The 24,855-nt window shown below is 46.6% G+C and overlaps 1 protein-coding gene across 2 annotated transcripts in view; it reads right to left on the minus strand.

The window, feature by feature from the left end:
- Positions 1-24,855, minus strand: part of RALGAPA1 (Ral GTPase activating protein catalytic alpha subunit 1) — a 240,762-nt gene that overhangs the window by 107,618 nt on the left and 108,289 nt on the right. For both annotated transcript variants that reach the window (XM_024195992.3, XM_026651454.2), the window contains exons 22-27: positions 22,920-23,113; positions 22,714-22,812; positions 22,441-22,596; positions 12,044-12,172; positions 10,265-10,390; positions 4,208-4,266 (exon numbers count right to left, since the gene is read on the minus strand). In XM_024195992.3, coding sequence (XP_024051760.2) covers positions 4,208-4,266; positions 10,265-10,390; positions 12,044-12,172; positions 22,441-22,596; positions 22,714-22,812; positions 22,920-23,113 — 763 coding nt within the window. The remainder of the gene's footprint in view (positions 1-4,207; positions 4,267-10,264; positions 10,391-12,043; positions 12,173-22,440; positions 22,597-22,713; positions 22,813-22,919; positions 23,114-24,855) is intronic.

Raw genomic sequence — 24,855 nt, forward strand, 5'->3', positions numbered from 1 at the left:
AAAAAAAAAAAAAAAAAAAAAAAAGGAAGGAGGAGGATCTGGGGAACTACAGGCCAGTCAGCCTCATCTCAGTCCCTGGAAAAATCATAGAGCAGGTCCTCAAGGAATCAATTCTGAAGCACTTAGAGGAGGAGAAGAAAGTGATCAGAGACAGTCAGCATGGATTCACCAAGGGCAAATCATGCCTGACTAACCTAATTGCCTTCTGTGACGAGATAATTGGCTCTGTGGATGAGGGGAAAGCAGTGGACGTGTTATTCCTTGACTTTAGCAAAGCTTTTGATATGGTCTCCCACAGTATTCTTGCCAGCAAGTTAAAGAAGTATGGGCTGGATCAATGGACTATAAGGTGGATAGAAAGCTGGCTAGATCGTAGGGCTCAATGGGTAGTGATCAATGGCTCCATATCTAGCTGGCAGCCGGTATCAAGCGGAGTGCCCCAAGGGTCGGTCCTGGGGCTGGTTTTGTTCAATATCTTCATTAATGATCTGGAGGATGGCGTGGATTGCACCCTCAGCAAGTTTGCAGATGACACTGAACTGGGAGGAGTAGTAGATATGTTGGAGGGTACGGATAGGATACAGAGGGACCTAGACAAATTAGAGGATTGGGCCAAAATAAATCTGATGAGGTTCAACAAGGAGAAGTGCAGAGTCCTGCATTTAGGACGGAAGAATCCCATGCACTGCTACAGACTAGGTACCGAGTGGCTAGGCAGCAGTTCTGCAGAAAAGGACCCAGGGCTTACAGTGGACAAGAAGCTGGATATGAGTCAGTGTGCCCTTGTTGCCAAGAAGGCTAACGGCATTTTGGGCTGTGTAAGTAGAAGCATTGCCAGCAGATTGAGGGATGTGATCATTCCCCTCTATTCGGCATTGGTGAGGCCTCATCTGGAGTACTGTGTCCAGTTTTGGGCCCCACACTACAAGAAGGATGTGGAAAAATTAGAAAGAGTCCAGCGGAGGGCAACAAAAATGATTAGGGGGCTGGAGCACATGATTTATGAGGAGAGGCTGAGGGAACTGGGATTATTTGGTCTGCAGAAGAGAAGAATGAGGGAGGATTTGATAGCTGCTTTCAACTACCTGAAAGGGGGTTCCAAAGAGGATGGATCTAGACTGTTCTCAGTGGTACCAGATGACAGAACAAGGAGTAATGGTCTCAAGTTGCAGTGGGGGAGGTTTAGGTTGGATAGTAAGAAAAAAAATTTCACTAGGAGGGTGGTGAAGCACCGGAATGGGTTATCTAGGGAGGTGGTGGAATCTCCTTCCTTAGAGGTTTTTAAGGTCAGGCTTGACAAAGCCCTGGCTGGGATGATTTAGTTGGGGATTGGTCCTACTTTGAGCAGGGGGTTGGACTAGATGACCTCCTGAGGCCCCTTCCAACCCTGATATTCTATGATTCTAAGATCCTTGAGGCTATGTCTACACTATAGCCTATGCTGGCATAACTTCAGCTGTTCAGGGATGCAAACATTCCCCCTGAGTGACTTAAGTTATGCCGACATAAGCGCTCGTGTGCACAGCACTATGCTGGTGGGAGAGCTTCTCCCGCTGACACAGCTTCCGACAGTAATGGAGGTGGTTTTATTACACTGATGGAAGAGCTCTCTCTTGTCAGCACAGAGCTTCTTCATCTGATGCGCTGCAGCAGCACAGCTACATTGGTACAGTTGCACCGCAGTAGGCTTGCCCTTAGTTACTTGCACATCAAAGGAGTGGGCTGATGAGATGATGGGAGTATTTTTACATGATAATTGCTCTAGGTTTTCAGCCTTTGTTGCTCCTGGATCTGAAGAGGGATGCATTGAACTTTCCATAAAGAACATTGTCGGGTGTGGCTCCCTAGCTTTGTGTGTTCTTTTTGAGAAGGACATACAAATTGAGTACCTATCAATGATATGCCCTTCTCCCAAACACATTTGGCATTTGATGCTCTTATCATTGAGGGGCATTATTCACATGAAGGACAGTTCTTAAACCCCAGACATTTCTGTTCTGCTATAGCAGAGGCAGGATAAACTAAAGGAATGAATTAAAAAGCAACTCTGCCCTAAACTAGTCACTAAACCAGGGGTGGGCAAACCCTTTGGCCTGAGGGCCGCATCTGAGTATGGAAACTGTATGGTGGGTCATGAATGCCTGGTGTGGGAGGGGGGCTCTATAAGGAATGTTACCGAGGTGGGGGGGAAGGGGGACTCATGGAGTGTGGTGCCGGGAGGTGAGGGGAGCAGTACTGGGGACTCCTGGGGCCCTGCCAGCAGTGACACCAAGGCGGCCGTACCACCGCCATGGCACCCTAGCTGGGATGGGTGTGGTCCCTGGCTGGTTTCGAGGCTCTCGAGGATGGGGCCGTAGGAGACCAGGAAGGGATTGGGTGCGCTGTCGCGTGGGGGGAGGGGGAGAAAGGAACTGCCATGTAGGGGTGGGGCTACAATCCCAGAAACAGCGCGGTTAAATCACGCCTACGCAGTGTGGCTATGCATGCCAGAAGATGGTACACCTCTGCCCCGATATAACGCTGTCCTCGGGAGCCAAAAAATCTTACCGCGTTATAGGTGAAACTGCATTATATTGAACTTGCTTTGGCCTCGAGCATCTCCGTTATTAATAGACAGCAAATACCCTGCCCCCTATCCGACCCCCACTTACTTCCCGCCCCCTGACTGACCCCTCAGAACCCCCAACCCATCCAACCCCCCTCTCCCCCCCGTCCCTAATCACCGCCAGGACTCCCACGCTGAGCCACGCGCCGCACCAGGAGGGGCTCTAGGACCCAGGGAACCGGCACACGGAAGCGCTCACACCTGCTCGACCACAGCAGCTGGGGTGAGCCCCGTGGGGGCGGGGCAGGGGGAACTGGTCCAGCGGCTGCTGCTCTGTCCGCAGAGTGCACCCAGCCTGGCGCAACGGCTGAGCCCGCGAGGGGGAGCAGGGTGGCAGCCTTGCCTGAGGTGCCTGTGTGCACCTGGTCCCCACCCCGTGCCCATGTGGTGCTGGGGGAGGGTGAGCGTGAGCCATCGGCAGGCGGCTCCTGCCGTGCGTGCCCGTGCTCAGCCCATCTCTCTTCCTCTGCAGAGCCCTGCGCAGCCCGTCTCTGGTGAGGACATCGCGGCCAGCTGCCCGCCGGGGCGCACGGAGCCCGACTGCGGGCAGGTAGTGCGGCGCGCTATGGACCCAGAGAGCCCAACTGGCGCTGCTGCGAGCGGGGCGCAGCCTGCCAGCCGGGCCCGCTGTGTGCCGAGTCCTCCAGCGCCAGGACAGCGGTACCTGCACGGCACCGTCTAGGACAGGCACCTCTCCCTGCCCTGGATCTGCAGCTTCCCCACGTGGACCAGTTTTCCCCAACTTCTCGAAGCCGGCTGGAGACCGTGTGACATTGCCCTGCACTGCAGCTCCCCTCCTTGGGCTGTGGCTGCCCTCTGCTCCCTGTCCCCTGATCACCCCCCCAAGACCCTCTCTGCCCCTTATCCAACCCCTCGGCCCTGGCCCGGCACCCTTAACACGCCACTCAGAGCAGCGTGTCAGAGCCAGACACGCTGACGCACTGATCTGCCGGAGCACGCAGCCCCGCCCCCCCAGAGCATTGCTTTACCATGTTATATCCGAATTAGTGTTATATCGGGTCGCGTTATATCGGGGTAGAGGTGTACTCATCAAGGGAACTGAGTCGGGGGCTGCGGAGCGCCGGGCAGAGCGGGGCAAGCCCTTGACCCCGCTGTCCGGCAGGAGCTCGAGGGCCAGATACAAACATCTGACGGGCCGGAAGCAGTCCGTGGCCCATAGTTTGCCCACCCCTGCACTAAACTAACAACTACCTAGCAATCACTACCCACAGCTATTTACAAACAATTAGGAGGCTGTCCAGGGAGCAAGAGCTCAAAACACTGCAAAGTTCAGTGAGGGCTTGGGTATTGCAAAGTTCTGACCCAAAGCCACAGGGTGTGAAAAATAACTGAGGAGCGGTTGGGGTCATCCTGTCCTTTATGTTCTTGGACAGAGGCACGAGGACACTCAGGGTGTAGATGCAGTCCCCAACAGGTACTGCTGGCAAAAGTGTGCAGGGTGCATGTGCACCATTAGTGGAATATATGGACAAGCACTAAAAGGAGAACTTGGATTACAACATACCTACTTGAATATACTGCAATTATAACAGAGCCTCCAATAATATGGAGCCTTTCATCACTTGTTAAAATATGACCTACCGTGCAGGACCAGATGGCTCCTCTCTCGCAGAACTTAATACAGTTTTGATTGTGAGTTCCTAAAACAAAAGATGAAAATGTTCAAACTCAGTTGCCAGAAACGTCTCCACAAAAATCTTTAGAAAAATATAAGGGCTCTGCTATAGAATACACAGGCTTATTCTTTTGCTGGGTCTCAAGCGTAAGTAATCAGACTTTTTACTCATCTAACACAACACACACACACACACCTTAAATTTCAAATTATTTTGTTCCTAGTAGTGCCTCCAGTGTACCAGGCCCTTTAAAGGAAGGTATGAACCCTGCCTGAAGAACTCACTTTCTCAAAACACAGAGAAATGGACCATAGGGGAGAGGGAAACAACAAACAAGTAATTGGCCACATCCAGCGAAGTTTTATTGAACTACATTTTTAAAATTATACCAATATCTAACATAATACATACTTATAATTTCCTGGTTATGAACTCTCACTTCTTTTGAACTCTCACAACATGGTCATCAGGCTGCAAGATTGTATTCTTTCAGGACCCATCAAGCCTTGTTACTAATTGGAGGAGTTGCTATTAACTGATGCACAGTACTCGCTTCCCACAAATCTGGGTAGCAAGTAGTCTCTTTGGAATACTTTTAAAACCTGCTGCCCCAGAGAGTGCGAGTGACTGAACCAGGATTTTATACGTACTACAGAACATTACCACTAAGTTAAAAGGTTTCTTTTAAAATACAAACTATGAACTGTTCCAGGTATCATACTGAAAACACAATATTAGATAAAAACTAAGAAAGCAATACATGCATCTTGTGTTCCAGATATAATCCTATCTGAGGAAGGGAGACAGGAGACGCTGGATGTGGTTCAATTAGGCTGCAACTTTATTCCTAAATGTCAGGGAGTACTCAGCAAATAAAAGTGTACAGTTCAGATAATTCCATAATTATTTACATATACGGGGGCTGCGAGGGGCTGCTGTCAAGCCTCCCCCTTCACCCATCCTAGTTCCAGGACAACCTGCTGCTGGGACCTCAGCCCACCCCTCGAATGAGGATGAAGGGGGGGCTATAAAGAAGGGGGAGATTGGCTCCCTGCTGTTGCAGTAATAAAAGCCCTGAAACCCCCTCTCCCCCATTTCTGCTCTTTTAAAGAATACCTCTTAAATCCTTTATCAATCCATTGTATCTGATCACCATATCCCTTCCCTATGGAGGGCCTGCGCTGGACATCCACCACAAGGAGCACCAGCAATTAGTTTGAATGCCTCCCCCCTTCCCCTATATCTAGCCAAGTTCCCAGACATCTACTAATACCCTCTTTAATATCGGCCAAAAACATGTCAGATCCCAGGTCTGACAGGCGTAGCCCATCTTCCCTGAATAATTCTGTTGCCCCAAATGCTATGTCCGGGTGAGAAATTACCAATTCTCATATGCCACCTTTGAATTGGCCTCCTTCCTATTCACATACCTCCTAGCCTAGTTGACCTAATGGGCTTTGCAGCTCCCCACAACACCCTGCGTAGCAGCATGTTCAACCATATAATTTTTTATTCCTGAAAAAAGTTTCAAGATCTGTCCCAAGTCCCTCTTAGCTCTGATCATGATGTCCATCCCAAATCATTTTTCCCAAGGTGAGCCACAATCTGGCACCTGCTCTTGGGCCACCACGGTATGCAGAAAGGACAACAGCTGATCCCATAACATGCCCCTTCTTCTATGCCAGCTCAGGACTGCTTCACCACTGAGGCCCAGCTGCAACCTCCAAGTAACCTGGAACATCACCTATGCACCCAGTAAACTATACTGTGCCTGCAGATCCACATCACTGTCTGCTCGGTCTGTTTGCCAGCATATGGAATGCAAACACACAGGAAAATTAACACTGATTCCTCACCTGAGGTCTCACGTACATTCTGTATGCTTCAGAATGCCAACGCCCAATTGCCTGAATTGCGCTAGCCCCGGACCCAGCTGGACTGCGGCTGTTGCTGCCCCAGTCCTGAATGAGTGGGAACCAAATTCATGTGTTGGAAACCCCAACCTCGTCAATCCCTATCCTAAAACTAATCAACTGATACATTGTGAAGGGATTCCCGTCACTGTGATTCAAGAGGGGCCATCCCTCCATGGCCTCATTGCCCTGTATGCCCTTGCAGCTTCCACAGGGTGACCCAGGGCTTGCCACCCTCCTGCAGAATAATGGATTCACCCCAACCTCTTTGATACGCCTTTGACCTCCTCAAGGTTAGTATCACTGATAACCCTTCCCAGTATATATCCCTCAATTCCAAAGCCCTTCCAGAAGAGTCCCTACAAGATCCAGGTACTAGTTATCTGATCCTAAAAGCTCCACTGTCAGTGTGGAAACCAGACCTCTGTAAGGCCATCCACTCTAACAGCAGCTTATGATGTGGTATGATCCACTGGATCCCGGTTTGCGTTGCCACCTTCAATTTAAACTCTTCGTCCTAGTTAAACCAAGCCATGCCCACAAATGTATTATATGCCTTCCTGATTATATCCATATATTTGAACAATGCTGGGCTCATCTGGGTAAGCCTCTGCAATAAAGTTCGTATAGATCAGGAAGGCAGCTTTCCATGTTCTAGCCACCCTTGGCCACTCGATTATCTGATTGCCCTGCTTGCTCAGCTCCAGTTTACACTCTGTCAACTTATCACTATTGGACAGGGAGGCAAAGTCTACATATTCATCACTAAAATTTTTACATTTAATAGTAGTGAGCTGGTGAACTCCCACTGGGTCAGCCACCCCAGCATAACCATATTCATGATTGACTATTGGGGAACCTTCAGTGACCTGCTGCCCCTGGGGCAGTAATTCGATCCTACAAATTCACATTCCTTGTAAGCTGGTGAGTTGTAGGCTGCTCAAAAATCACCCCCCCTCACCCTGCCCAGTAAGGGTTCCTGTCCCCTGGTGAGGGGTCTGCCTCACCTGAGTATTGCCCATCTCCCAAACTCAGGCCCATGCTGGGTTTCCAATATTACCACTTCCAGACCCCCCACCCCAACCCAGGGAAGCTCACAGTTGCTGCAACAACTAAAGGTTAGCTTGCAACAACTGTGTAATGCCATAGGTGGGTGGGTGGGTGTGTGTGTGTCCGTCCCACACATCCACGACACAGCTCCTAGGACGGGGTGGCCAACCGGTGGCTCCGGAGCTGCATGCGGCTCTTCAGAGGTTACTATGCGGCTCCTTGCCTAGGCACCGACTCCGGGGCTGGAACTATAGATGCTAACTTTCCAATGTGCTGGGGAGTGCTCAGTGCTCAACCCCCTGCTCTGCTCCAGGCCCTGCCCCCACTCCACTTCTTCCCCCGAGCCTGCCATGCCCTTGCTTCCCCCCCCCCCCCACCAGAGCCTCCTGCGCACCACATAACAGTTGATCGCGGAGGTGTGTGGAGGGAGCTGGAGGCACTTATTGGTGGGCTGCTGGCAAGCAGGAGACGCTGCAGGTTGGAGTGGGGGGAGCTGATGAGGGGTTGCTGACATATTAGTGTGGCTCTTTGGCAATGTACATTGGTAAATTCTGGCTTCTTCTCAAGCTCAGGTTGGTCGCCCGTCCTAGGACATCAGATCCACCCCCTGTAGCCTATTTGCTAGTTCCGCTACCCCTCTAGATTCAGTTTCTCCTGCCTTGCAATGTGGGAGATGGGGTGACTACCCTCCCCTCCCACACTTAGGTCCCCCAAGAGGAAAGGTAGGCAAGTTCCCTGAACCTCCCCACTGAGATCCCCCCTAGAGAAACCCATTGCAGCACTGGCCAGAAGGGACTCAGTTCCACACCCTGCCTCTGCAACCTCCATCTGGTGCTGGGCACACTCACCCCTGCCAGTCATGTCACTCTCCTGTCCTGCAAATTTTTCATTGAAATGTCATGGCTCTGGGTGACTCACTACACCTTGTAAACATTTTAGTGCCGTGGAAACAATTTCAGAAGCAACTGCCCAGACTATTTGAATCAATTCTCTGATGACTCCTCCACTCCGAAATGCAGTTGGTTCACCACTGGGAGCATTTGCTTCCACAGGGTGCACATTACCTCCCACTAAAGGGGAATCCATTTGGTAGACAGACAGATCACCCCTGGATCCTCCAACCTTGGTCAAACCCCTTGCCCATGTGGCAAGGATCCCATCCCTGGACTCCCATGGCCCCTCAAGTCCCAGTCTGTCCCCCCTTAGCTGGGTTTGGAACTCCTTTCCTCGTCTGTTCTAACATGCCTCTATGGCTGGCTGGCTGGGAGTGGGGGATACCCCTCTCCTGTTCTGATCACACTGCTGTGGCACCACACTGATGAGTTTGAAACTCCCTCCTCTTCCCCTTCTGCTAAAAACACCTGCTTCTGCTGCTGCGGGCTGGAAGGGGGAAGGCTCCTCCCCATTCTCACCAGTCTGCTATGGCTCTGAGCAGAGTTCCCTACCTCACCCCCTCTGTTACCAAATGCCTGCTTTTACCACTGTGGGCTTGGGGGCGGGGGGGAATGGGGAGAGATGCCTCTTCCCCTGCTTCCTGTTCCCATGTGGTGCCAGAAGAATTTGTTGTGATGTTGTTCCTGCTGCTCCACCTGGTCCAGGTAAAAGATGGCTTTTCTTGCACTGGCATGAACCTAAATAGTCTCCCCCATTTTCGGACATCTGGAGGGCTGAAGTTGCTGCAGCAAGTCACTCTCTGGCTATCTAGTCCTTAAAAGGGCCACACACCTTTTCTTACAGGCCAGACAATGGCTCCCACTGCTTAATGTGTGGGTAGGTCATTCTGCCTGAGTCAAGAGGGCCAAATGTTCTTACTGGTGAAATTCACATTCCATAAAGCCCAAGTAAACAGGCTTTGTGCAGGGAACTAACTTTACTTCTAAACAGTGGGCAAGGTCTGTGGAGCTACCTCATACATTATTCCACTCTTAATACTGGAAGCAGGGGCAGCAACCCGCAGGATCCCTATAGTCAGAGACACAGTGGACTAATGGTTCTCAAACGTATTTGATCACACCCCCCCTTCTTTGTGTCTGTAGTAGTTTATGCCCCCTCCCGCTTCCTGCCACACAAGTACATTTACTGATATATATGCAGCGATGGTGCTTCACCTGAACCAGTTTCGGCTTCTTTGGTTTTCACTTGAGTTTCTTTTTATCTGTAGCATGAATAAGTCAACGACCCATCGTAATAAGAGCAAAAGTGAAACTGCAATTGTGGGCGATGCGTACAATTAAATGTGCACACTTCATTGTAGCAAATGGGTTAGTGTACATATGGCAACGACGTTGTATAATGCTACGCAAGCTTAATAAAAATCCATCAAAATGCACAGTGCCATCTAGAGTCAAATGCACAGTGCTTTCTGAGGACCTGATATGCCTGGAGGAATCAGCTTTGGTAATTATTCATTGCTGGGGGTAAAATGTGTGCAGCAAGGTTTTTTTTCCTAAAGCTTCTCACACACACACACACACACACACACACACCCCGAATACACTCTGTGACCCCCAGTTTAAGAACCTCAGTAGTACACAGACCCATGACCCAGACTGCCTTCAGCTACGCTAAACTGTCACAGAGCCCAAACTTCATATGCTCGAGTCTCCCTGATTTTAATGTATTGTGGCCACCAGGGAGGTGCACATAGGGGCTTTTGGCAGCCCCTAAGAAAATAAACTGCAAGTGGAATAAATAGTGCATCTAGAAACATCAAGTCTTTTTCTTCTTTCTGAGATGTTTAAAGCTGAGAAACCTTTTAAGTGATCACAATGACAAAACATATGAAATGTTCAAAATAATGCACATTCACTTTTAGGAACATATGCAGACATTTTTGATGGTTTTTGTTGATCAACAATAATTTCAAAATAACTACATGTTTAGAAGTTTAAAGCCTATTTTGACAAATTTTATGGACTTAAATTTTGTCCTCTACTTACGAAGATCTAAAAAGAACATTAGAATGTCTAAATATTAGTAAAAATTACCTGGAACACTATACTACTAAAAAATACAGCTTGGTAGCTGCAATACCATACATATGTTCTCAATATTCCCACCTTAACATCTGTGAAATGAGACACAACTATGTCAGGAGTGTTTGGGTGTAGAGCTGGCAATTCACAATATAAGTTAGGAAAGCAGACAAGAGATCCCAACAGAACTTGTGCTTCTACTCTTGGTGCCTACGGATGAGGAAAAACAAAAATATTTACTCAGATTGCACTAAGAATGAAATATCCAACTATCTTACATAAGGTTGAATTTTTATTACGTTTATCCTGGTGACAATATGGAGGCCAGAGAGAAACTCAGGCAGTTTGTATTTATCACAAAAAGTACAGCTGTGTGATATACACTAAGACTGCTTAAATAAGCTGCTGTGTTGAAACAGATAAGTCAAATTTCCATTACCACGTACTGGCTCTATATTCTATATTACCACAAAAGAGAATAATTTAAATACCCTTTGTGATAAAACACTGTTTCTATATATTTTTCTTACAAACACAAAATAGAAAGTTTAAAAGGATAAATAATGCCTCTGCCAATCAAGCTGATCAGAAATAACTGAAAGGTATAAATATTTAAAAGTACAAATGCAAAAGCTAGCAATTTTAAGAGCCACCAGCCCCATTCTTGGAAGGCACTGTACAGCAACAACATGGAGTAACTACAAGTGTAACACACTTTAAGAGAAAACACTGTAAAAATGAAAAAAAATCCACCATGTAATTTAAATTGATCCAATTTAAAACATTGACAGAATTAGTAAATTCTCTGCACTGGAAGCAGAAATGCTTCTCCCAATACAAAGTAATAATTATGTAAATAACTGTATGGGGCAGTCACTAATATTTTAAAAGGGGAAGGCTTGAGCTTTAAGTAATTGGGTAACCATAGCAAACTCCAAAGAGATTATACTGGATGATCCAAAAACTAAGCTGACATCATCTCAACCAATATACAGTGGAAATTATTTACCAGTTGTTTTTTAAGACAGTATTTTGCAAAGAACCCCATTCTTGAGTCAAGAGGTCTTCAACACACACCATCAATAGAGCTCTGAATATTTCAAGATTTTGAAGAGAAAGCCAACCTTGCTCAGTTAAAAATTAAATATCTCAGGATGTATACAGAGCAAGATGACACCGGCTCATGGTGAGCATTAATTGAAGGTTGTAGTATTATATGAACATCCCTCGCTGAAAGGAATTTAATTGCTTCTGTGAATCATGGAGTGTTTTGTACAGTAACAATGTAATATCTACGGTATACAACGCACTTCTCCTAAAATGGAGGATTATCAACACTTAATGGCAAACTGCAACATTTTTACTTCTTAGTAGTCCCAAAGGATACATTGCAACATCAGTACAAAACTTACTATATTTAAATTGCCCTGGACTTAATACACCAATAAAAAATGTTCCTTCCCTTTAAGTTTGTTAATATGGCACGTCTTCTATAAGTTTAAAAAAAAACAAAAAAACTCTGGATATGCATGTAGGTGATGACAGATGAAATAAACACCTTTATGTGTGGTGTTTTTTAGTTAAGAGTTATCTCATAATTGTTCCTGCAATTCTGAGGCTAAACAGACATCAGGAATAAACAGCAAATTTTTGCATTCTTTATAATATACCTTCTATATAGGATTTTTATAATGTCATGTTTTAATGAACTACTTGGTGATTTCAATAATTAAGCATTAAGTTCTCTCTTTGGGACAGGTCAATACACATTAGCTGAAGAACAATGTTGCATAGTATTTTTTCTATTAAAAGATCTCATGATTACATACAATCACAAAAGAGAATGAACTGATGAACACTTACATTGAGAAAAGAGGAAGAAGCCACTCTACCAGCTGCTATAATGAAATCCATAATAAGCATGGTAGCACCAGGCAAACCAAGTGAAAAGAATTGAGGAGAGCAGTGCTTGATGATTGTATTAACAATATCCTTGGAGGGGAGAAGGGAAAGAAGTATATGACATTCATTAGTTAAACAAAAAAGCACACTGACAATGGTAATTATGCTCATTACTGAGCAAATTCTGCATAATTTAAAAATTTACTGATCAACTGTAGAGTCCAACAGGTTGCTTATAACCAGTCATTACACTTTCTACTGAGGTACTTATAACCAACTATAGCAAGTACTGTTTATGACTGCAGTATGCTTATAATACCTACTAAGCATTTATTAACCCTTTATAAATTATTTGTAAATGGAATCTTAATATAAAGAATGACATAAATGTCTTAAAATTCTTTTGTTTGCAGCTATACATTACATGATATATTAAGTGAATGCAGATTTAGCGAACCCATGAAATATATCATTAATCAAGATTCTCAATTTCTAAGGTACATGTTGTGATTTCTCTAAGAATCTATGAATTGTTTAAATCTATGAATCTGTGTGCGGACAAGATACAATCAGTATAAAAAACTCCCCAGATTACATGAAAATAAATAATATAATCCTTCTCAGAAAAATTCTCTAAGAGATGGACTTTGTAACATACCTTGATGGTCAAGGTTAACATTCAAATTTGCAATTCAGTAGGAGAGAAAATGTAGTTTAGTGGTTAGAGGAGGGGAAAACTGGAAGTTAGGTCTCTTTGGTTCAACTCCTAGCTACACGCTAACTGTAATCTTAAGCAAGTCTTATTGTGCCTCCATTCAAGTCAGATAAAATTTTACCATTGACTTCCATGGGAACAGAGTTGTTCAGGCCTTTTACCTCTCTGGGCTAGAGCCACAAAGGGATTTAGACACCTAACTGCTACTTTAGATGCCTAAATCCAACATTTTAGCTCCACTGAGACCTCAAAACCCCCACTCAGTTGTTGCCTAAACCTGGAGGTGCCTAAATTCTCTACGTGCCTAACTTGCTGCTGGTGGGCATGTGAAAAGCTGCCTACATTTTGACACCACTGAGCTGCTTGGCATCCTGACTCGCACCCAAGTTGTGGAAGAGTTCTCAAAATAAGCATTCCCCTGCCTATCTTGCACAGAGAGCCCAAAGTGGTAGGTGTTTTCAGAGCAAGCCTACCAGACTGGGCCTTCCACAAAGGGCAGCTGAGGGCAGTCAGATTGGGAATTTGGGTTTGTGTGTGTCACAGAATACCCAATCCAGTAGTTAGGACACTCACCTGGAATGTGGGAAACCTGTTTTCAAATCCACCCTCTGCCTAATCTGAAGAAGGGACTCCAACCTCTCAAGTGAGTGCCCTACCAGCAGTCTATTGGGTATTCTGGAGTGGGGCTCTCAATCTCTCCTCTTGAAGCTGTTCTACTTTGTATAAATGACTAATCAGGCTTTAAAAAAATTGCTGGTCACAATGCCATTCACTTAGATTTGGCATGGCTGTCCCTCCTGGCTGGGCCAAATTTCAGTGAGAGGCACTGTGACTTGGCGCATGGCATTGCAATGCCATTCAAATTGGGTTTTTTATGGGTTGTTTGTTTTTAATGTGGTTCTTTTATGGTACTTGAACTGACCACGCAAAACTCCAACTTAAATTGTGGCTGCAATCTGAACCAAACCCCACCCCCCAAACTCAAACACCACAACTTTCTTACAGCCTTAATGATTAAATATTGATGGCGCGCACACATGTACTTGCACTTCCTGGGATGTGGGAGACCCAAGTTCAAATCACTGCTCCAAATCAGACAGAGTAGGGATTTGAAAACAGGCCTTCCACCTCCCAGGTGAGTGCCCTGACCACCAGGCTACTGGGTATTCTGGGGTGGGGTTCTCAATCTCCCTCTCATTTTTAATGGAAAAGGTCTGACATGGTTTAGGTGCCTAACCCAGGAGAGGGTTCATGGCTCTGAATCTCAAGTGGAGGTAAGTGCCTAACTCTGAGCCACAGGGTGGTGCCTAACTCTCTTTCAGAGGCAAGGATCAGATCACACCCCTCTCCTTGGTATTTCCTATTGAGTAGCTCAGGTGGCTCCCCACTCAGTTTTCTGGCTTCTGTGAATCCCATTCTTAGACAGCTAACTCTCGCATATTGTATAGGGAGCTTCACACTTAGCTCAGGGCTGAGGATTCCACCAGGAAGCAGGGTACCTAAAAGTTAGGAATTGCAATACTCAGCATTGCCACCCTCAGTCCCTCTGTGGATCTAGCCCTCTATTCCTCTATTTACCCATGGGGGAAAGTTGGCTGAAATGAAACCGTGACTTACTGTAACTGTGGTCCTTTGAGATGTGATGCAAACATATATTCTACTTAGGCGTGTGCGCACCCAGTACACCAGAGCAAGAGACTTTTGCCTAGCAGTACCTGTAGAGGGGTAGCGCTTGTGCCCTTGGCCCCTCCCCTGGTGCCGCCCATATCCCCTCTAGTTCCTTCACACCAAAAGACCCTGAGAGGAGAGAGCGGGTGGGCCATGGAATACATGTCTGCATCACAGCTCGAAGAACTACAGTTAGAGTAAGTAACAGTTTCTTCTTTGAGTAGATGCAGACATGTATTCCACTCAGGTGACTCACAAACAGTAAGCCGTCTGGAGGCGGGGCTCAGAGTCTACTGCAATAGGGTTCGTAGGACCATCCTTCCAAGGCCTGCATACATTCTGGAAGATGTGGTAATAACATAATAGTCTGTAAATGTATGGATGGATGACCATGTGGCTGCCCTGCAAATGTCTAGCATGGAAATGTCACTGAGGCAGAGCCGGCTCCAGGCACCAGCCGACCAAGCACGTGCTTGGGGCGGCACCTTGGAAGGGGCAGCCAATCTTGGGGTGGTGGGGGGCGCTCGGGTTTTTTGTTTTTTTGGTTCGGTGGGGTGGGGCGGCGCTCGAGGTTTTTTGTTTGTTTTTGTTTCAGCGGTGCGGCACTGAGGGGGGCGGGGGCTGGCGTGGTGCTGGGGGGGCAGGGGCTTCGGCGGCGCGGCGCTGGGGGGGGACGGAGGTTGGCATGGCCCGGCACTCGGGGGGGGTTGGGGGGGGCGGGGGGGGGTAGGGGGGGGGGGGGCTTTTTTTTTTTTTTTGCCTGGGGCGGCAAAAACGTTAGAGCCGGCCCTACACTGAGGAATACTATCAACATCACTTGTGCTTTCGTGGAGTGAGCTTGCATCCACTGAGGGCATAGCCGAAGCTCTCTCATATGCAGTCTTGATACAGGATGTTATCCATCTAGAGACGCTTTGTGCAGAGACTGCTTGCCCCCTTCATGTGGTCTGTATATGACATGAACAGGCAAGGTGAAGCACAAAAATGGTTTACTCCTGTCTAGATAAAAGGCTAGACATTGCCTGACATCCAGAGTATGGAGGGACTGTTCTTCCAGGAAAGAGTGCAGCTCACACACACCACCTGATTCAGATGAAACAGAGACCATGTTGGATAAAAACCTTGGGTGTGGTCGCAGCATCACCTTGCCCTTGGAGAACTGAGTGTAAGGAAGCTCAGCCATCACGTCCTGCAACTCTCACAAACTTCTTGCAGATGTGATAGCTATTGGGAACGCAGTTTTCTAAGGCCTGGTACACACTAAACCCCCAGTTCGAACTAAGATACGCAACTTCAGCTACGTGAATAACGTAGCTGAAGTCGAAGTACCTTAGTTCGAACTACAATGTACTTACCGCAGGTCCACACGCGGCAGGCAGGCTCCCCCGTTGACTCCGCGTACTCCTCTCGCAGAGCAGGATTACCGGCGTCGACGGCGAGCACTTCCGGGATCGATTTATCGCGTCTAGACAAGACACGATAAATCGATCCCAGAAGATCGATTGCTGGCCGCCGAACCAGCAGGTAAGTATAGACGTACCCTTAGACAAGAAGGGCAGTGGACAGGATGCAAGTGACTCGAACGCAGGGCCCATTAGAGCAACCAGAACGGTGTTTAGGTCCCACATGGGAACTGGTTCTCGGACTGGAGGATGTAAGCAGAGAAGCCCTTTCAGAAATCCTTTCAGCATGGCATTGGAAAAAACTGATTTCCCTTGACTAGGGGCATGATATTGCTACTGATATTGCTGCCAAATGCACTCTCAGTGAACTGAGTGCAGGGCCCAATTTCTGAAGATGTAACAGCTACTCTAAGATGTCCTGGATGGAAGTCCCTGTTGGTTTGGTCCCATGGGCCACGGACCACTTCGCCAACTAGGCCATCCTAGTGGAGATCTTCCTACTGCTGAATAGGACTTGTTGGACAGCCTCCGAGCACAGCTCTATGTCTTCATTCAGCCATGCAGCAGCCATGCCATAAGATGCAGGGAGCTGATCGCAGGCTGGAGAGTGTGGCCGTGGTTCTGAGTGAGCAGGTTGGGATGGAGAGGAAGTGGCATGAGAGGTTGAACCGACAGAGCAAGGAGATCAGGGAACCAGCACTGCCTCGGCTGGAGCAACGAGGATGAGCTTGGGCACGATCTGCCTTGAGTTTGAGGATATCTGAGGCATGACCGGAATAGGAGGAAAGATGTACAGAAGCGTCAACCGCCAGCTCCAGTGGAAAACATCAGAGAGGGAGCCTGGGCTAAGACCCCCTCAGGAGCAGAATAGGGGATGCTTTCTGTTTTCCCTTGTCACAGACGGGTCGATCACATGGATGCCCCATGTCTCAAAGACAACCCAGAGGACACTCACCTTCAAGGACCACTCATAGTTCAGGGAGAGAACCCTGCTGAGATATCTGGAAGACAATTTTGTGCCCCTAGCAATTGGACTGCTACCAGAGTGATGTCTGCTTTGATGTAGAATTGCCATAGGTTGATTGCCTCTAGGCAGAGTAACCTGGAATGCCTTCCCCTTGTTTGTTCACATAGTACATCGCAGTGGTATTGTCGGTGAGTAGGTGAATCACTAGGCGGGCGAAACGGTCCCAGAAGGCACAACATGCATTGTGGATGGCTCAATGTTCCACCACATTGATATGGAATGAGGCTTCCTGTTTTGACCACAGGCCCTCAATGAGTCCAGATGTGCCCCCCACCAACCCAGAAAGGAAGCGTCGGTAACTACTGACTTCGTTGGAGGGACCTAGCGAAGGGACTCCCTAGCACATAGTGCGTGGGGACTCCTACCCGTGCAAGGATTCTAGGACTGGTGAAGGAAGGCAAACCAACCTGTTCAGAGAATGCAGGGCAGGCAGTAGATTGTCCTGAGTCACATCTGAAGATGGCAAAGGTACAGTCTGGCGAACTGGACCACTTGCATGCAAACAGACATGTGACCCAACAGGCTCAGACATACATGGAGTGTCGTGGAGGGCTGAGATTGCAGAGCTGTTGAATTGCCTGGAAGCAGTTGGTCGGCAGAAACGCCCTCAACCTTGTGGAATCTAACAGGGCCCCAGTGATCTCAATTTTTTGAGCTGGATCCAAGGTTGACTTTGTGATGTTTAAAATGAGTCCCAGACACTAATGTGAACGCAATGTGGTATCAATGTGGGCGAGAAGGTCTTCTATATAGCCACCCTTCAGTAACCAGTCGTTGAGGTATGGGAAAACATGGATTCCTTTCCACCTGAGATATGCATCAAATGCATGGCAGTTGTTATGGAAGATTGGGGGGCAGAAGAGAGGCTGAACAGGAGAACCATATACTGAAAGCGTGTTCTCCTACCATAAAATGAAGTTACTTCCTATGGCTTGTTAGAATAGTGACTTGAAAGTAAGCATCCTGAAGGTCCAGAGTTGTTCTGAAACGACGTGGGGAGTAGTCAATAGAGTGAGCATGCGGAATTTCATGTACTTGTTGAATTTGCTAAGGCCCTGAAGGTCAAGAATGGGTCTCATCCCACCCTTGGATTTTGGTATCGGGAAGTACCAGGAGAAGCAGCTGTGGCCCCAGTGTTCCTCCACTGCTCCCAAAGTTAGAAGAGAGTTGACCTGCTTGATGAACAGTGTCTCATGAGAAGGGTCCCTGAAGAGGGACGGGAAGCAGGAGTGGGAAGGGGGCCTGGAAAGGAACTGAATTGCATAGCCCGATCTGACAGCGTGTAGGACCCAGCTGTAGGAGGTAATCAAGTCCCAATCATTGTAAAAATGGGCCAGCCTGTCCCCAAAGGGGGGGGGGGTGACAAAGAGGGCAGAATAATGACTGGACCAGTACTCTGGACTAAGGAGTCCAAATGGGCCCTTAGCAGGTGCCAAGGAAGGGCATAAGGACTGTCCAAAGCCTGAATCTGCCTGCTTCTTTTTGTGGGATCTATCCCTCTTTATAGGGTATTCCCACTGTTTCAGAGAAAGGTTGTGCAAAGGAATGCTGTGGGCAATATTGTTGCTGCTGCTGCGCCCCATAGTGGAGTCTGCACAGATGGCGTGTACACTCCCAAGGACCCCAAGGTAGCTTTGGAATCCTTAAAGGAGTGCAAATAATCAGTCCTGTCCAAGAGCAAGACTCAGCTGTCAAAGGCCAAGTCTTCAATGGGCTGGATGTCCAAAGTGATCCCAAATTTTGCAACCAGGAAGCCCTCCTCATAGTTACCACCAAGGCCATCACCTGGCTGAGGTGTGTGCAATGTCAAGGGCGGACTGCAGGGACGTTTTGGCCACCACAAAACCTTCCACAACAAACACCTGAAACTCCAGCCTCAGGCAACTGGTCTTCGAATTTAGACATGGCTAACTAATTGAGGAAATCATACTTGGACAGCAAAGCTTGTTGATTTAAAATCCTCATCCGTAGGGACGATGAGGTATAGACCTTCCTGCCCAGAAGATCCAACCACTTGAAGTCTCTGTCCTCAGTGGTACACTTGAACCCACTCTGTCGGTCGCTGTCGTTTCCACCATTATGGTCAGGGAATTCGTGGATAGGTGGGAACAGAACCCTTCAAATCCCTGCATGGGACCAAAGTAGGACTTTTTTATGAACCTTGCCACTGGTGGTACAGAGGCTGGTATACTCCACAGGGCTCTTATTGACTCAAAGAGCACATCATTGATTGGGAGGGCCACACTCCCAGGGACAGTGGACTTAATATCTACCAGTGTGTTGTGTACTCTCCTGAAGAAACTCTGCCTGGATGCCCAGGGATGTGGCTATGTGGAGTAAAAGGTCCTGGCATACCTTAAAGCCCTCCGGAATAGAAGGGGAGGCTGAACCAGGCAGCACAGCATCATCCAGCAATGAGGAAGAGGGTCCTGGCTGAGCAAAAACTGGTTCTTGCCTCTCCGAAAGATGTATCTGGAAGGGAGGACTCATGGCTTCTCAGGGAGAAAGACTGCTGATGCCTGGGCTTGTGGCTCATCCAAAGTCACCACCATTGAACTGACAGGTGACTTCAGCTTTGAATGGGATGAAAAGTGGGATCTCTGCAAGCAAGGAATGTTCCACGGAGTCCAAGGTGGCCACTGATATGGGTAGGGCATTGGTGACCAGTAGAAGCCTGGCTAAAGTCCTCTATCCTGGCCACATGCCAATTCTGAGAGCCACACTGGTCCATTGGCAGCCCCCCGAGTTTATTAGGAGATGCGGAGCAGGAGGATGACAACTCTGACTTGGAATCAGAGCCCCTGGATCTCGGCGACATGGGCGGAGTGACGCCTGAGGGAGCCAATAGCTCAGTCCTCCATTGTCCAGAACAAGGCAAGAATCAGCTCCCGCGATTAACACAGTACTGTCAGTACCGAGCATGTCAGGCAGCATTGGTCCTGGAGGCAACAGTGGTACCAAAGCACCCAAGTACACTGATGTCCAGAATGATGAGAGCCCCCAAGGGAACACCTGAGGTATCAAATGTAGCAGGGCCAAAGAGGGCCCCGGTTCCGATGCCCCTGCACCGATTCCAGTACCAGCTCCATGCCCACCACAAGGAAGGAGTGTCTAGGTGCAGTGCTGACGGACATGAAGGTTCAGCGGGGCACGCCACTGGAGGGGCTGCTGAAGGCGTGAGCATTGCAAAGTCCTGGACCAGCGGTGAGGACAGAATGGAAAGGCAGAGCAGGTCCACTAGACTGGTACTGGCATCACCCTCATTGGGACCTGGAGACTGGCACTGGAGTCAACGATATGGGGTTTATGTCCTTCCCACTTGGTACCTGTGACATCCCATATACCGGAACTGGTCACATGCCGATCTGTGCTTTTCCTGGGTGAGGCAGAGGAGTTGCCCCGCGACCTGGAGCAGTCCTGATTGGTCTTATGAGACCTCTTCCTCAGCACCAATAATGGAGAGCAGCTCCTCTTTCTCTTCGGAGAAGCACCTGCCCCAGAATGAGAGGTGGCAGCGCTCGCTGAGCCTGACGGCCATCTTTAGCCTGAGAAGGGCTTCAGTACTGGATCAGGCCGCATGGCCTGTTCAAGAAGATGCTGCTTGAGAGGAAGGTCCCTGCGCCACCCGAGTGCACTTCTTGAATGATCTACAGATTGAAGAATGGTCTATAAGGTGGGCCTTGCCAAGACAAAGCAAGCACCTCATGTGGGGGTGTCGCTGTTGGGGATCGCCTCTCCACATGAAGGAGAGCATTTAAACCCTGGTGCGGGCATCAGCGGGGAACACTATCAACTAAGGGTATGTCTATATTACCTGCCAGACCGGCGGGCAGCGATCAATCCAGCGGGGGTCAATTTATTGCGTCTAGTCTAGACACGATAAATTGACCCCCGAGTGCTCTCCCGTTGACTCCTGTACTCCACCGCCGTGAGAGGCGCAGGCAGAGTCGACGGGGGAGTGGCAGCAGTCAACTCACCGCAGCAAAGACACCATGATCAGTAGATCTAAGTACACTGACTTCAATTATGTTATTCATGTAGCTGAAGTTGCGTAACTTAGATCGACTCCTCCCCCCCACCCCCCAGTGTAGATCAGGCCTAACACTCTCTACTAACCACTGACTAATGCTAAGTATATACAATAAACTAGGCTAAAACAAAATGTGCCGCCCCTCTATGGGTACTGCTAGACAAAAGTCTCTGGCTACGGAGCGCCGGGCATGCACACACAAGTGTAATACATGTCTGCATCTACTTAAAGAACACCTACTTCACACAGATATGAGCCATCAGGAAAAAAATTTAAGCCGTGAAATGTCTTTAGTTTCTTTCATGCATTTTAACATTAACTGATCTGTTCTATATTTCCTTCTCTAAAAGGAAGCATAAGAACATAAGGGAAAAATTAACTTAATTTATCCTACAGCACAGCTGAGAGAGAGGATTTCAATTGTCAGCTAAAGAATCACACTAAATGGTTACCTGGAAATACAGTAAATTCTGAAAAAATAGCAGTGTTGCCCACTCACAATATTTGGTGTTTTTCTAAAAAGCACCCCCCGCTCTCCCGAGTCCTATTTCACGAGAACCTCCGCTTTCATAAAACAGTAAGTTTATAGACTTCATGGGTGTGGAGAAAAGCTTGAAACCATGCCATAAGTGTGTCCTAAAGGCTCAGAAACAAGACAGAGAAAAAACTGCCAATTTTTTTTTTTTTTTTAAATCTCATGGGCTTTCGGACCTGACCCATGATTTTTGAACACTTGGGGATGGCAACACTGACCACATATGTCTGGAATTCTGGCACCACAAGAGGTCTCAACCCAGCGCTGACAGTCACTTAACCTTTTCATAAAGGTTTCTCCACTGAAAATTTGGGACAATACTACTTATCAAATGGAAGTTAATACTGTGAAGATTAGCTAATGATTTCTACCAAAGTACAGTGATGATTTATATTGCTTTGCATTCTAAGATAGATTTTGATTTTACCACAAGCACTAGGTATGGTGCAGCATGTAATTGCACCAGCTAGGGAGCAGACCAAGAACCACGTTGTGACTCAGAATCAATATGGTCCTTTGTTCCTACTTTGCTCCTGGGATGGGAGGAAAGAGAAGTAGCAATCTGAACCAATTTTGTACCTGGCACAATTACTTTCCCACCAGCCCAACTGCAAAGGTTGGTGCATTGAAAGGAGGGAGGGAAGTCTCCCAGAAGTTGCTTGTTTCTCTTTCCTCCATGCTGCAACCTGCAATATGGATAGCATTGCCTGTGCAGATGAAAAATGGGGCACCTTCTGCCTCCTTACACCCCTGCACAAATGTGCATAGCAGGTTATGATTGTGGTCATTACTAGGAGTGTGATTTACCAAGGCAAATGCTCAGCAATAGGATACAAGCTGAAGTACTGATTCTTAATGACCAAGTTGAATTATTTAATTGAAAATCCACCCAGTATTTTCTGACAGAGACATGACTCCATTTCAGTTATATTGTACATCCTCATCTGAATTCAAAAAAATATGTAAAAAAAACCACTTACCTGATCAACATGAAGAAGTCCACAGTGCATTATATTGTAGAAATGAGTTAAAAAATCCCTATTTGGAGAAACATCTTGTCTTCGCTTCATTGTATTACAAATAAGCTTATAAGCATGTAGCTTGCCTTGTTTGTATTTATCAGTCAACATGGTTGCCTACAGTTTTTAAAAAAAAAAAAGTACTTATTACACAAACGAAGTAACAGGTTAATGTTAGCATTGTTCTATATTATATGAACATCTCTTATCTACTGAATGGTTTATTGTATTTACCTTGAAAAGCCATGGAGTTAGAATTCTCAGTGGTGGGATTAAAACTGGTGGAGATGGTGAAGTCAAATTATCAGCTGAAATACCAAGATTATCTCTTATCTGTAATTATTTAAGAACACAGAGGCAGTATGTCAGAAATTTATAGTTTTTGATCCATTCTCAAGCTCTTGCCCTATCAAGCTGGTTTGTAGAGAAGGTTCTTGTACCTTAGCCAGGTTCTGCCAGAGTTCACACAAGTAATCAAAAACTTGCGCATGAATTTCAGGGTCCATAATGGTGTTGACATCTCCCAAAATCCCTAGCATTCGTCTCCACATTACAGTAGCAACATCCGCATGCCATCCTGTAAGGGTGCCCCCTGCCATCACACTGCAACATTCTGATGGGAATTCACTAGTTTCTGTAATAGGAGAAAAATGTACAATAAGAACGACCTTTGGTAAAGTGGAATAAGGTCTGATATTTAAATCATGAATAGTTTCCTTAAAACAAGTAATAAATGGATAAGGCATGTATGCAGACTAAGTACAATAAAGGTATTTCTAATAGAGCTAGCCACTTTAGCACTGAGTCATCCGATCTTGTTATTAAATTAACTACATCAGTCTACTTTTCCTTACTAAAGACATTTCATTTATACTTTTGCTTCAATGAAGCTGCAAATCTCCAACATTCCCCATTCAAAGGATCATCAGAAAATTTGCCTTCGGCTTTAAATCTTACTCACTAAAGCAGTTGGACCTTTTTCCTTTAGCATTTACCATGACTGACTCTTACTTGCAAATTAGGGAAGAGAATCCTGAAGAAAGTGTGAACTGCTGTATCTTGCCACTAGTCCCTCCTTAGTCAGCTAGTGAGGGGGCAATACTCAGTAACTCAGCCCAGGAGCCTGAAAGCATCACACAAGATGCAGTTCTCTCCACTTCAAAGTAGTGCAAATAAAACCTACTTTTCCAGCTGGCAGATAGTTTATCTACTTTTCTTAGCCCCCCCAAAAACCTAAATAAGTTAAGATTGGTAAATATCTATCAACTGATATTAAACATTAAAAACTGTCAATTATAAATACTATGCACAAGCTATGAATACTATGAAATACATAATACTATGAAAGTCGGGATATTCAATGCTGTGTTTTCTCAAAAAACAAAAACAAAAAAACTCCACTTCATATGGATGGCAGCTGAGATATGGGATCATAGTGTAGTATTTTATGGTACAGTATGGTAAAATCTAAAATCTTATTTGAGCATTACAAACAGAGGATATCGTTTTTGGAGAGAGAATGAGGTTAGATTTGAATTTTTGATACACAGGATTAGTTTTTCAAAATGCCTAGGATTTTAAAGTGCTCAGCACACAACTGGAGCCAGTTAAAAAAAAAAAAAAAAAAAACACCCCACCCCTCCCCCACCACACACACAGGAGCTGGCTGGAAACCACAAGAAATTCCAGAATTTCATAAACAAACAATGCTCTGAAATGGAAAAAATGAATTTTTTAAATTTCCTGCAGAATGAGAATTCCAAAATTGAGTTTTGAAAAAGTTTCGAAAGAGTGGAAATTTTTTAACATTTCTGAGGCTCTCCAAGCTGGCCAGAGCCTTGGTAGCCTGCCATGTGGGGAGAGTCAGGGCTTCCAGGACTTAGCCAGGAGCCTAGAACCTCTGAGCAAACACTGGGGAGGCAAGCTGGAAGGAAACTGAAAGAAACGTGCTTGATTTCCACTGGGATTTTGTGAAAATCGACACGCTCCCATGGAATGTTTTGATTTCGACAAATTTGCATTTTTTGACAGAAATATGTTCCATCAGAAAATTTCCAACCCTCTCTACTCAGTTCACATTTAGGTACTTATACGAGGGCGAGAACTTCAAAAGTGTTAGTGCACAGCAGCTCCAATTGTGACACTTATGGTCAGATTTTCAAAACCTCTCACACCACCAGAACATACTGAACTCTTCTGAAAATCTGGCCACTTATTTAGATGCCTAAATGGGATCTGAGCTCTCTTGAAAATCTGGCCCCAACTGAAAACTGTGCTTTTAAAAAAAAAAAAAAATCTGGGCCATAGTGGCTATGGGAAAACACTATTAAAATAAAATAAAAGGAGATTGTGTATATAATATATATATATATTTAT

Source organism: Terrapene carolina, unplaced genomic scaffold, assembly GCF_002925995.2.
Source record: "Terrapene carolina triunguis isolate 2854851 unplaced genomic scaffold, T_m_triunguis-2.0 Scaffold96, whole genome shotgun sequence".
Taxonomy (NCBI): Eukaryota; Metazoa; Chordata; order Testudines; family Emydidae; genus Terrapene; species Terrapene triunguis.